This window comes from Suncus etruscus, chromosome 10, assembly GCF_024139225.1.
Source record: "Suncus etruscus isolate mSunEtr1 chromosome 10, mSunEtr1.pri.cur, whole genome shotgun sequence".
Classification (NCBI taxonomy): domain Eukaryota; kingdom Metazoa; phylum Chordata; class Mammalia; order Eulipotyphla; family Soricidae; genus Suncus; species Suncus etruscus.
Window position 1 is genome coordinate 29,033,509 of NC_064857.1, and position 13,230 is coordinate 29,046,738.

The window sequence follows — 13,230 nt, forward strand, 5'->3', positions numbered from 1 at the left end:
GTGCAAGGCAAACACCCTACCTATTGTGCTATCTCTCCGGCTCGATTGCAGGTCTTATGTAAGGAAGTACAAGCAAATACAAACTAGGAATATTAGACCCTCAATGTATGTATGTGTTCCGAGAAGTTGTCCTCACAAGGCAAGGCAGAGATTCTACCTGAGTCACATCACACTAACTAGAACGTGTGTGTGTGTGTGTGTGTGTGTGTGTGTGTGTGTGTGTGTGTTCTCCTGCCTTCTCAATCCCCAAACCAGAGCCTCATACTGCGAAATATGTATGTGGATTACTCAACCCCGACCAAGATCCTTGATCCTTGTCTTCCTTCCCTAGATGTTGCCATGGGGTGGAAGTCATACTCTTGGTTGCAATTGCTACACACATGCAAGTTTGGCTGGTTGTTTTTTCCTGCCGTGGAGATCAGCTCAGTACCTTTAACCCTGCTTTTCCTTTTTCCATTTTGGCAGTCTCATTGGGTTGCAAGCTGCAAAGAGGGAATGCATTGGGCCTGGATTGAACACTGAACCCCAGACCCAAATCCTTTCTTTTGAGTTTTCCGCTCTTGGATCTATAACAAATGGGTAATCTTTCCTTTGCTTACCCAACAAACTAATTTTAGGTGACATAAAGGCCTTATAGAAGCTCCACAGCCCTGCACCACTCCACCTCTCAACACTCTCAGTATAAATTTCCAAATTTGGCTACCACAGGGTGATAACCAGATGGAAATGACCTCCCTCCTATTTATTACCCAAAGGCAATATCTATGACCTAGATTCTTTTAAAAATAATTTTTATGACCAACATGAATTACAAATCTTTCACAGTAATATTTAAGGTACATAGTGACAATAAATCAGGGGTATTCCCACCACCAGTGTTGTCCTCCCTCTAACCGTGTTCCCAACATCCCTCTCCTTTGCCCCCTGGACTGCTAGGATAACTGGTGATCCCCTCTGTGTCTAGCTTATTGAAGATTGGGTATCGATTCTGTTGTCGTTGACTTTGGGTTTGGTGTCTGTGACTTAGATCTTAACAGCATCTGCTACTGTCTATTGCCTGGAGGATTAGTCCTCTCCACCCAAATACCCTGGCTGCTTAGCTATGAGACTCGGGGCGCGCGGGGACTGGAGCAGGCAACGGAAGGGGTGGAGCTCTCCGGGGAGCCCAAGAGGCCTTCGGGGCCTCTCCTCTTCCTTTTCCGCCCGGCTGCAAGCGAAAGGGCCTGGTGGAGACTTCTGTGCGCCGAGGCTACACAGCAGTTTCGCGGCTCTTGGTGTTTCGTCCCCTTGGCTCTTCTTTTTCTGCCCAGACCCCGACTCTTGCGGAGCCATGTGCGACCAGGCTGCTGGGGATCTCCGAACCGTAATTTGCGACGTTGCCAGGGCGATCGCAGGGTGGGGAAGGAAGGGGTGACACCCTCCTGGCCCTACCTTCCACCTCGGTGGCAAGGCTGCCAGCTCCTCTCGTTTTAAATCACGTTTTGTAAGTACCTACTGGACTCCTGCCCGTTGCCAGCGCGCGTTTTTGATTTGCAGAACCAGTTTCGAATCTGGTTGGGTCCCTGGTTGGCGGGAAGGAACGGGCCCAACGGTGCCCGGCCCCACCCTGGCTGGCTCTCGGTGCCAACCTTTTGTGTCTCCAGTAAACTGCGGCCTGCCAGGGATCAGGGTTGGGTTCGTTCGCCCCATTTGTAAAGCTGTTCTTTGTCTACTTAGAACGGATCAGTACTCATACCCGGAGTGATGTTCGGTCCAGATCCATTAATCGGATTCCCAACTGCTCACAGAGTCGCCCAGCCAGGTTATGGCTTTGGTTCCAGGATGCTGTCAACTTCGAAGAGTGTTCAGTGGATTGGCCTCAAGCCCCAAATGTGAGTTTCTGGACTTGATAACAGAGATACTGGTCATCTGGTAGAAGGTGGGTGGCACTTTTGCACTTGTAAAATAAATTTTAAATGCGATTTTAAATACTGACAAAACGAGCAAACGGTTCAGTCCCTGCTTATTTTGAGACCCATGCTATTCATCAATGTCTCCCCCGAACCTATCTAGAAGAAGTTTGACTACTAGCCATGCAAAGCAGTGGTTAATGTTTCCGAATTAGGATTCATAATCTGACTCCTGATGCTGATTAGACTACATAATTTCAGCTTTTCAAGGCTCGACAGTGACAAATTGTCTGTCACTTCCATGTTGGTTATGTCTTCATAAATCATTGCCAAGAGCTCTCTGGGTCAATGATTTATCCTCTTGGGGAGCTTTGTCAAGTCAAATCAAGAGATTTGGGATTTCATTCTATAGATGATTCAATAAGAATGCCAATCATACTGTGTGGAAAGTAGATTTTGCGTTGTGCTCTTTTGAAGTGAAAATCTGACTTTTTTTTTTTTAACAGCTTACTTTAACTGGGCTCATCCTTGTTAGGCAAAAATAAGCAATAGCTGTATTCCCATGTCTTAAAGTTATTGCCAAGGTAAAGAACTAAAACATTTTTCAGATCCATGCTGATAGGAACATTTTTAACTTGCAAAGATCATCTAAAGGGTTATTAGGTCGATCCTTTGAAAAGAACTAATATTTCAAAAATATTTTAGTTTGGGTGTTAATTCCAGGTCAGGTATGTATGGTAAGGCAAATGTACTACCCGCTGTACAGTCGCTTTGGTGGCCCCTGCAGCAAGTATATTTTGTTCCTTTAAGAGTTAAAGTTTTGTGTTTTGTTTGTTTTGTTTTTTCTTGTAGTTTTCTTCTTTTAATTGAAAAGTTGGGATTCAGAAAGATTGGCAAGCATGGTTAGTGTGTGGTTACTGCTAAAATAGAAAAATTCAAATTCGACTTAAATAGTGTGTGAGGTGATAATCAAGGATTAAGGATATAGTTCTGTTGTTTTGTGAGATCCTGGATTCAACCCTCCAACTCAGCAAAAAGAAAAACAGTTGTAAATTTAGATTTTTACTTCCAGATGGTGCTATCTGTGATTGTGAAGCTGAATGGAGGTCATCGTGATAAATACTTGCATAGAGGATGACTGACCCTCTCAAAGCAGAACTGCATGTGAGGTACCAAAAGTTTAACATTAATTTGTTTTTATTTGTGGTGTTGTTCCTCACTTAATATATTTTGACAGGATTAACTGGCACAATGATGATACCACTTTTGCCGTTTACCCATCAGAGGGTTTCTTTGAAGAAATATTTGAGACTGAGATGCCAGTAATCTATAGTTAAGTGATTTAATCAAATATAATGGAATACTACATTAATGGATTAAATTATTCTTACACATAGGTAACTGCGGATGAATAATCATAAGTAAGCCCTGAACTGAGAATTTTTTAAAGTCTTCTATTGTCTCAAGTAAGTAATTTGTCAAGTGGCACCCACATCTTTTGTCCATGTATATCTAGTAAAATCTCAGAGTTAAGATGTTTCTTATTAAAGTGGGGGTAGAGGGAATAATGTAATTTCCTTTTGCAATGGGGGGAGGCCTGGTTTCCTATTTTAATGGTTTTGAGTTTGTGTAATTTTTTTTTTCTTGGAGGAACTACATGCCACATTTTGGAAGGGAAAATTGAAGACACATGATGAAGCAAAAGATGAATGTTGGGTTACTGATCAACTTGGAATATGTAAATTTATAAATTACATTTTATGGCAAATATATATGATTTTAATTGGCTGTTGATTACTGAAAAATAAAATGTTTTTAAAATACATCTGATGTTTAAATCCATACTATTTTCTGGTTACTTAACCTCTGACATTACAATTTTGAAAACAAGGATTTTGTTTTTAAAGAAAAAATGAAACTTTCCTCAGGTATTTCTACTTTCTCAGAAGTTATCTTTCCTCAAAAATGGGTTTCCTTGCTATTTGGTATCTTAAAAGTGACTGGGAAGTTCATAAAAGTTAGAATTTGCAGAGGGTACTTTAATCTCTTGATCACTAGTTATCCGTACTAAAAAAATGTTTGGGAGCCATGCTGCATAGTCTCTTTTGGAAGGAGGACCCTTCGGCTCACAGGGGTCAGGGATTATTCCTGGTATGCGTAGGGGGGGACATATGGGGTCTCTGGGGATTGAACTTGTCAGGCATCCTACAAAGCAATGACATATCCTCTGTTCCCTCTGTATAGTACCTTTAGGGGCATTCTAGTGTACTTCTGTATGTAGTTGATCTGAAGCATGTTTTCTCGGGCAAAGGTATACGCTCAATAAGGAATGGAAAAATTGGTTTTGGATTCCCTATTCATCACTAGCAAAGGGAGCTGTCCCCGGTCCATATGTGACAATAAACTTTTGAAGCTGTTCTTGGCACTGAGTCAGGTAGATGTCCCTCTGCTCCAAATAGTCTTCATTATACTGTTCAAATGGAAATAGTGCATTTGGAGCAACACAAAATACTGCAGCCCCTAAGTGAAGAAGAAAAAGAATATTTAGTAAAATGCTGTACATGAAATTCAAATGTCAACAAAATAAAAAATTAAGCTAACAGAATATTCCAAAAATTAGTTTTAGACCCAGGAAATAGTAACAGGCAAACAAAATAACGGGTTTAAAGTTTGGAAAACTGCCATATAAAGAAATGATGACTTTGAAGCTGAACAGTACTGTGAGGAAGTGGAAATTAGAATTTATTGGAAATACAAAGGTTTTTTTTGTTTGTTTGTTTTTTTGTTTTTGTGTGTGTGTGGTTTTTGGGTCACACCCGGCAGTGCTCAGGGGTTACTCCTGGCTCCAGGCTCAGAAATTGCTCCTGGCAGGCACGGGGAACCATATGGGGTGCTGGGATTCGAACCGATGACCTCCTGCATGAAAGGCAAACGCCTTACCTCCATGCTATCTCTCCGGCTCTGGAAATACAAAGTTTAATAAATCTGACAGTAACTTAATGACCTCATCTTGAAATATAACCATTTTCACAAATTTGCTTGTTACTGTACTCTTCATTTTTTTAAATTTTGTTCCACTTCCCTAGAAATATGTATTATGATCAGTTATGTCAACTATGTGATTCATGATTTTTAAATAAAGTAATTTCTATATTAAAGAAAAAGTTCTGGGGTTGGAGCTATAGCACAGCAGGTAGGGCATTTTCCTCACATATGGCCAATCCTGGTTCAACCCCAGGCATTGCACATGATCCCCCCAAACCTGCCAGGAATAATTCCTGAGCACAGAGCCAAGAATAACCCTTGGGCACTGCTTGGTGTGACCCAAAGTAAAATAAAATAATTTCTGGGGCTGAGAGATAGCCTGGAGGTAAACCGTTTGCCTTGCATGCAGAAGGACAGTGGTTCGAATCCCAGTATCCATATGGTCCCCTGAGCCTGCCAGGAGCGATTTCTGAGCATAGAGCCAGGAGTAACCCCTGTGCGCTGCAGGTGTGACCCAAAAACCAAAAAAAAAAAAAAAAAAAAGTTCTGGGCAGAGCTAGTACATTGGGACAGGCACTTTCCTTGCTCAGTGGGCCTATTGCCTAATTCCCAGCACCATATATGGTGACCTGATCCTGCCAGGAGTGAGTAAGCCCTGATCAGGCTCTTGGCTAGGTATGGCCCAAATACCAATTAAAAGTTTTGATTAGTATCTATTAAATGAAAATACTCAGTTATATTTACTACAGACGTCCTTAGAATTAGTGCTCAAGTTACTTTGGTTTTTTTTGATTTTTTGTTTTTTTGTTTTTGGGTCACACCCAGCGGTGCTCAAGGGTTACTCCTGGCTCTGTGCTCAGAAGTCGCTCCTGGCAGGCTTGGGGGGCCATATGAGATGCTGGGATTCCAACCAGGGTCTGTCCTGTGTTGGCCACCTGCAAGGCAAACGCCTTACTGCTGTGCCATCACTTTGGCCCCAGTGATGACTTAACTGATGATAGCTATAGTAAAATTAGCATTTTATGGTAAATAAAATGAGTTATCTTTGATTTTATCAAATATGTTTGGGGGAGGCTACAGACATTGTGCAATGATTAATGTACTTGCCTTGCATAGATTCCCAAGCAGAAAGTCAAGTATGTGCATCCTTTTAGGGAGTGAGTAAGGTTTGGGTCATACTTGGCAGAGCTATCGATGTTCTGTGGACCATGCTATGCTAGTGATTAAACCTGGGTTCCAGTACACGAAACATGTGATCTAAACCATTAAGTTATCTTTTCTCCCTTTAAGAATGTTTGTAAATAAGCAATAAGAATATAAAGATAAGGAATTCAAATTAAAATATCTAGCTATTCTGGGGCCGGGCGGTGGCGCTAATGGTAAGGTGCCTGCCTTGCCTGCGCTAGCGTTGGACGGACCGCGGTTCGATCCCCCGGTGTCCCATATGGTCCCCCAAGCCAAGAGCAACTTCTGAGCACATAGCCAGGAGTAACCCCTGAGCGTTACCGGGTGTGGCCCAAAAACCAAAAAAAAAAAAAATATCTAGCTATTCTTACCATTTTTAGTATAAGTTGGGAACCACTAATTTTCTCTTTGGTAAATTAATTCAGGGTAATAAACTAGCCTACTTTGAGATACATGAACCTTTAAGACATTCTCATAAAATTTATGGTTCATCTTCCTAAGCACAAAGGCTAGAAGCAGGTACATAAAAATACAAATAAATTTAACCTGGGAATTCTAAAGCACTTAAGATTCCCTTGGACTATGAATCCTATGTTAATAATACTTGATTTAAATAATTATAGAACAAAGCCGTAACTTAACTTTGTGAAAAATTACTTGAAGTTAAATGTAAAGCAAATTTGGGCCCGGAGAGATAGCACAGTGGCGTTTGCCTTGCAAGCAGCCGATCCAGGACCAAAGGTGGTTGGTTCGAATCCCGGTGTCCCATATGGTCCCCCGTGCCTGCCAGGAGCTATTTCTGAGCAGACAGCCAGGAGTAACCCCTGAGCACCACCGGGTGTGGCCCAAAAACCAAAAAAAAAAAAAAAAAAAAAAAAAGTAAAGCAAATTTAAACACTAATTATCTAGACAGAAAAAGTCTTAATATATTCTTTAAAGTCTCAGGGTTGGAGGCAAAGTTTGGTTAACTCATCAAAATGAATGTCCTTGCCTTACACACGGCCAACCTGGATTTGAATACCAGCATCCTATATTGTCTCCCAAATCCTACCAGGACAAGGAGTAAGTCCTGAGCACTGCAGGTTGTGGCCCTAAAACAAACAGAAAAAGGTGGGGGGGGGGACGACAGGAAACAATATAAAGGGAGTCTTCTGGGTTATTTTATTTGCTTTTGTTATTGGGTCACACCCAGCGATGCTCAAGAGTTACTCCAAGCTCTGTGCTCAGAAGTCGCTCCTGGCAGGCTTCAGGGACCATATGGGATGCTGGGATTCGAACCGGGGTCCATCCTGTGTTGGTCACATGCAAGGCAAACACCTTACCACTGTGCTATCGCTCTGGCCTCAGACTCTTCTGTTTTTATTGGCAAAACCACTATAACATTTATGTCATACTCATGGTATTCTAATAGCAATGCTAAGTTAAAATCATGCTAGGGAGTGCCTTTCATGCAGAAGGTCATTGGTTCAAATCCTGGGATCCCTTATGGTCCCCTGAGCCTGCCAGGAGCGATTTCTGATCGTGGAGCCAGGAGTAACCCTGAGCACTGCCGGGTGTGACCCAACCCACACACACACAAAAAAAGAAAGGGGGCTGAGGAGATAGCATGGAGGTAGGGCGTTTGCCTTGCACGCAGGGTGGTGGTTCAAATTCTGGCATCCCATATGGTTCCCCAAGCGTGCCAGGAGCAATTTCTGAGTGCAGAGCCAGGAGTAACCCCTGAGTGCGGCCGGGTGTGGACCCCCCCAAATTGTGCTAGATGATGACTTTTTTTTTGGTTATATGTATACTCCACTGTAAACAGTTAAATGTTGCATTCGATTTTAAAAAGAGCTTAATTTAAAATTATTTACTTTTCCCAGGATTCTTAAAACTACACAAAAATTTAAGTATAGATATAGAAAAAATAGCATGCATTATGAGAAATCAGATAATAATAAGACTATCTATAAACAATTAGTAAAATTTTCATATTTAAACAGCACTTTCCTTTTTTTTATTTTTGGGCCACATCTGGTGATGCTCGGATTACTCCTGGCTGTGCGCTCAGAAATCGCCCCTGATTTGGGAGATCATGTGGGACACCGGGGGATAGAACTGTGGTCCATCCCAGGTTAGCACTTGCAAGGCAGACTAGCGCCACCACTTCGGCCCCTAAATAGGACTTTTTTTTTTTTTTTTTTGGTTTTTGGGCCACACCCGGTGGTGCTCAAGGGTTACTACTCCTGGCTGTCTGCTCAGAAATAGCTCCTGGCAGGCACGGGGGACCATATGGGACACCGGGATTCGAACCAACCACCTTTGGTCCTGGATCGGCTGCTTGCAAGGCAAACGCCGCTGTGCTATCTCTTCGGGCCCTAAACAGGACTTTCTTATAGAAAATTGTTGTTCTGTAGCAACATTTGATACATATGTAACATTTTAATAGACCAAGAGTATTTAAGTTTTAATACATGTAATGATCATAACAACTTCAGAGATTACCATATTTCAATGTGAGAGATGTTTCAAACAATAAGGCTGCAATGACTACATCTTCTTTAAGCACTTTGTTCCTTAAATTCAGTCGAGCATGGGCTTCAGATAGGGAGATTCTAAAAATGAAAACTGGTGTCAATCAAAATATTTATTGTAAAAAATAATAAATGTTATGGACAACCCCAAACCAACTCACGTGAATATAAAAGGACCACCTTTGGAGCTGGAGAGATAGAATTGGCTAAGAGTGCTTGCCTTGCACAAAGCTGACATGAGTTCTATTCCTGGAGTCCCATATGGTCCCCTGAACGTCCTAACTGCAGAACCAGGATCAACTCCTGAGCATCACCAGGTGTGGCCCAAAACCAAAAAAAAAAAAAAGAATGCACAACACTTTAAAGTTAAGCATATTCTTTTTTTTTTTTTTTTTTTTTTTTTTTTTTTTTTTTTTTTGGTTTTTGGGCCACACCCGGTGACGCTCAGGGGTTACTCCTGGCTATGCGCTCAGAAGTCGCTCCTGGCTTGGGGGACCATATGGGACGCCGGGGGATCGAACCGCGGTCCGTCCTAGGCTAGTGCAGGCAAGGCAGGCACCTTACCTCCAGCGCCACCGTCCGGCCCCTAGTTAAGCATATTCTTACTTAAAATGTTTGTTTAAGGGGACTGGAGCGATATCACAGTGGGTAGGGCGTTTGCCTTGCATGAAGCTGACAGCTGACCTGGGTTTGATCCCCCGGATCCCATATGATCTCCTCAGCCTGCCAGGAGCAATTTCTGGGTGAAGAGTCAAGAGTAATCCCTGAGCACTGCTGGGCGTAGCCCCCAATCCAATAAATAAATAAATGTTTATTTTTATCGAGTCACCATGAATTGCAAATTTATTCATTATTTGCATGAGTCATGCAAATAGAAATACAAAGTTATTCATTATTGAGTTTCAAATGTATAATATTCCAATAACACTCCCTTCACCAATTATGTGTAGATATACACAAAATACCTATATGCATTATAGTATATATAATGTTTGGGGTTTTTTTGTTTGTTTTGAGGGGGCCACACCCAGTAGTGTTCAGGAGTTGCTCCTGGCTCTGCACTCGGAAATCGCTCCTGGCACTCTCTAGGGACCATATGAGATGCCGGGGATCAGTCACATGCAAGGCAAACACACTACACTGCTGTGCTATCATTTCAGCATCCTCAACTAAACATTTTTTAGTAAGAATATACTGAACTTTAAAAGTGTTGTGCAATGATCAAACCCAGGTTCATCCTGGGTAGGCTAAGTGCAAAGCAAATGCCCTACCTGCCCTACCTACTGCTAGAGTACAGTGTTAGGGTGTTTGCATTGCATGCAGCTGTCCCCAGGTTCAATCCCTGGCATCCCATATGTTGCCCAAGCACTGTCAGGAGTAATTCCTGAGTGTAGGTCCAGGAGTAACTCCTGAAACGTTCTGGGTATGGCTCAACATAAATAAATGGATTTAAATTAACTTCACTTTATTTCATTTCCCCCACCCCTCCCATTTTGCTATTACTACTACTACTACTACTACTACTACTACTACTACTACTACTACTACTACTACTACTGAAGGGAACACACACACACACAATTGTAGTGTTTGCACCCCTCATGATGCTCGCTGGGGACTGGACACCTTTAGTTGTGGTACTCCACACACCTGGCTGTGCTTGGGAAATGACACAAGGGTCCTAAAGAGCAGAGCCATACAGCTTAGTGCATATAGGAAGTGCTAAGGATCAAACTTAAGGCTTCATTCTTGCAAAGTAGGCTTTTTTGTCTATTAAACTGTTCCCTGAACTCCCTCCCCCCATCAGTTTTATTATTGGATCAATATGTTAACTGAGATTAGATGAGTTTAAATTTAAAACACCTTTAATGAGCCAGAGCGATAGCACAGTGGCAGGGTGTTTGCTTTGCATGTGGCCAATCCAGCGGACCCTAGTTTGAATCCCGGCATCCCATATGATCTCCCAAGCCTGCCAGGAATGATTTCTGAGCACAGAGTCAGGAGTAATCCCTGAGTGCTGCCAGATGTGGCCCAACCCCCCCCCCCCCAAAAAAAAACCCCACCAATTTTTAGTATCTAGAAAAAGTTATGAAAATAGCACTTTCAAAGCTTTATTATTTTTAATTTTATTTGCACATGATACAATAAATAAACAATTTTGGAAAATGGAAAGTGAAGCAAGAACAGTGCACTTAGAGTGCTTGCTTTTCAGGAAAATAGTCATAATTCCAAGTCCACAGCATGGCACATGTGTTGAGGCAGCTCTGCTATCTGTGACCCCTGGTACTTTAAGTGATTTTTCTAGCTGTACCATAGCCAGGTGTGTGCAAGCACCACAAAATGGGGGTATCCTTTGGCAAGTACCACAACTAAAAGATGTGTGGATGTGTGAACATCCTGACCAAGAAGTGCAACTCCAGAAAAGCATGTGTGTAGTTTCCCCATGGCATACCAAATCACTCAATATGTTTGTTTTAACTAGGAGTGTTCAATGCTGCAATTTTGTGGGTAAACACTATAACAGAGAGCACAAACCTCATGAGCACTGAGACTCAGTGTGTGAGCACCACACAACCTGATATGCTAGCCTCAGGGACCTCCACAGTTGGAAAATGTCTGAGTGATAGTCTGGCTTATGTGCAACTCCTGGTCAGTACAGCATCGATATCAACAATGAGGTGAAGGGCGAGAGGGACATAAAATAAGTCATCAAAACCAAATGACAAATAAAAAGAAGGAAAAAAAAACATTTTATTATTCTGTTTTCTATTTTGACAACTAAGTGTTTTTTCTCTGGCTAATCTTTAGCTGGTAGGGGGGGTTGGGGCTTCCAAGTGGTACTCCGGAGATCAGAGGACCCATTGTTGTTTCCTAGAGCATGTGCCCTAACCACCATCTGATCTCTAGGTTCCAAGCTTTTTGTTTAAAAAACATTAAAGATTCAGGCCCGGAGAGATAGCACAGCTGTGTTTGCCTTGCAAGCAGCCGATCCAGGACCAAAGGTGGTTGGTTCGAATCCCAGTGTCCCATATGGTCCCCCGTGCCTGCCAGGAGCTATTTCTGAGCAGACAGCCAGGAGTAACCCCTGAGCACCTCTGGGTGTGACCCAAAAACCAAAAAAAAAAAAAGAATAATATTCCCAAATATATCTAAAGAATGAGCTATTGGGCCCGGAGAGATAGCACAGCGGTATTTGCCTTGCAAGCAGCCGATCCAGGACCTAAGATGGTTGGTTCGAATCCCAGTATCCATGTGGTCCCCTGTGCCTGCCAGGAGCTATTTTTGAGCAGACAGCCAGGAGTAACACCTGAGCACCACCAGGTGTGGCCCAAAAACCAAAGAGAAATCAATCAAACATCTATCTCTCTTATAGACCTACATTTGATATTTGTGACCAGTAATTTGTCCTATTTTTTAATTATAAAAAGATATTTATTTTATACAAGAATATATATGTAATTTTCCTTTTTTATTTCTTTGGTTTGGGGGTCACACCTGACAATGCTTAGGGGTTATTCCTTGCCTTGTTCTTAGGAATCACTCCTGTGGTGCTTGGGGGATCATCTGGGATGCTGGGAATCAAATCCAGGTTGGTCACATGCAATTACTATACTAATTGCCTTACTGATTGTATTATATCTGTATAAAAGGGATACAGAGAGATAGTTATTGCTGTACAAAATTATTGTAAAGCACTATACTATTATTGTTGTACAAGTGTCCTACCCACTGTACTATCTCTCTGACTAAAGAATATATATACTGGGCCAGAGTGATAGTACATCAGGTAAGGCCTTGCACACAACTGACTTAGGTTCAATCCCTGGCATCCCAGGCATATGGTCTCCTGAGCCCACCAGGAATAAATACTGAATGCAGATCCTGGAGTAACCCCTGAGCACAACAAAGTACACAGATGTAACAATTCTTGTTTTCTTTCTTTTTCTTTTTTCTTTTTGATTTTTGGGCCATACCTAGTGATATCACGGCTTACTCCCAATTCTAGGGAGTCAGTCTAGGTTCAGTCCTGGTGGGTTTGGGAGATCATATGGGATGCTGAGATTGAATCCAGGTCACATGCAAGGCAGATGCCCTATCTACAGTACTATCTCTCGGGCTCTCTGGACCCAGCCCCTCCCCCCTTTCTAGTGTCAGAGTTCAAACACTTTTATAATAAAACCTTTTTGTTTGTTTTTGTTTTCGTTTGTTAGTTTGTTTGTTTGGGGGTCACACCAGCAGCGCCAGGGGGTTCCTCCTGGCTCTATGCTCAGAAATCGCTCCTGGCAGGCTTGGGGGACCATATGGGATGCCAGAATTCGAACCCCCGTCCTTCTGCATGCAAGGCAAACGCCCTATCTCCATGCTATCTCTCCGACCCCTATTTTTGTTTTTTTGAGACACACCTGGCGGAGCTCCTGGCTCTGCACTCAGAAATCTCTCCTGGCAGGCTCGGGGCACCATATTGGATGCCGAGGATTGAACCCAGGTCAGCCACATGTAAGGCAAACACCCTATCCGTCGTGCTATTGCTCCAGCCCCTATAATAAAACATTTTTTTTTTTTTGTGGTTTTTGGGTCACACCCTGCAGTGCTCAGGGGTTATTCCTGGCTCCAGGCTCAGAAATTGCTCCTGGCAAGCACTGGGGACCATATGGGAC

The 13,230-nt window shown here is 42.5% G+C and overlaps 1 protein-coding gene, 1 long non-coding RNA gene and 1 other non-coding gene across 3 annotated transcripts in view; 2 read left to right on the top strand and 1 right to left on the bottom strand.

Moving 5' to 3' along the window:
• Positions 1-1,735: 1,735 nt before the first annotated feature.
• On the top strand, positions 1,736-3,471 carry LOC126020398 (uncharacterized). The gene is made up of 3 exons (XR_007499586.1): positions 1,736-1,871; positions 2,962-3,058; positions 3,287-3,471. It is a non-coding gene; the product is annotated as an uncharacterized LOC126020398 (long non-coding RNA).
• On the top strand, positions 3,132-3,213 carry LOC126021261 (small nucleolar RNA SNORD87). Its single transcript, XR_007499833.1, has one exon. It is a non-coding gene; the product is annotated as a small nucleolar RNA SNORD87 (small nucleolar RNA).
• A 771-nt stretch (positions 3,472-4,242) lies between the features above and the next one.
• The window catches only part of MCMDC2 (minichromosome maintenance domain containing 2), a 39,860-nt gene continuing 30,872 nt past the window's right edge, over positions 4,243-13,230 (bottom strand). Inside the window, exons 13-14 of the mRNA XM_049781817.1 lie at positions 8,544-8,653; positions 4,243-4,409 (exon numbers count right to left, since the gene is read on the bottom strand). Coding sequence (XP_049637774.1) covers positions 4,243-4,409; positions 8,544-8,653 — 277 coding nt within the window. The remainder of the gene's footprint in view (positions 4,410-8,543; positions 8,654-13,230) is intronic.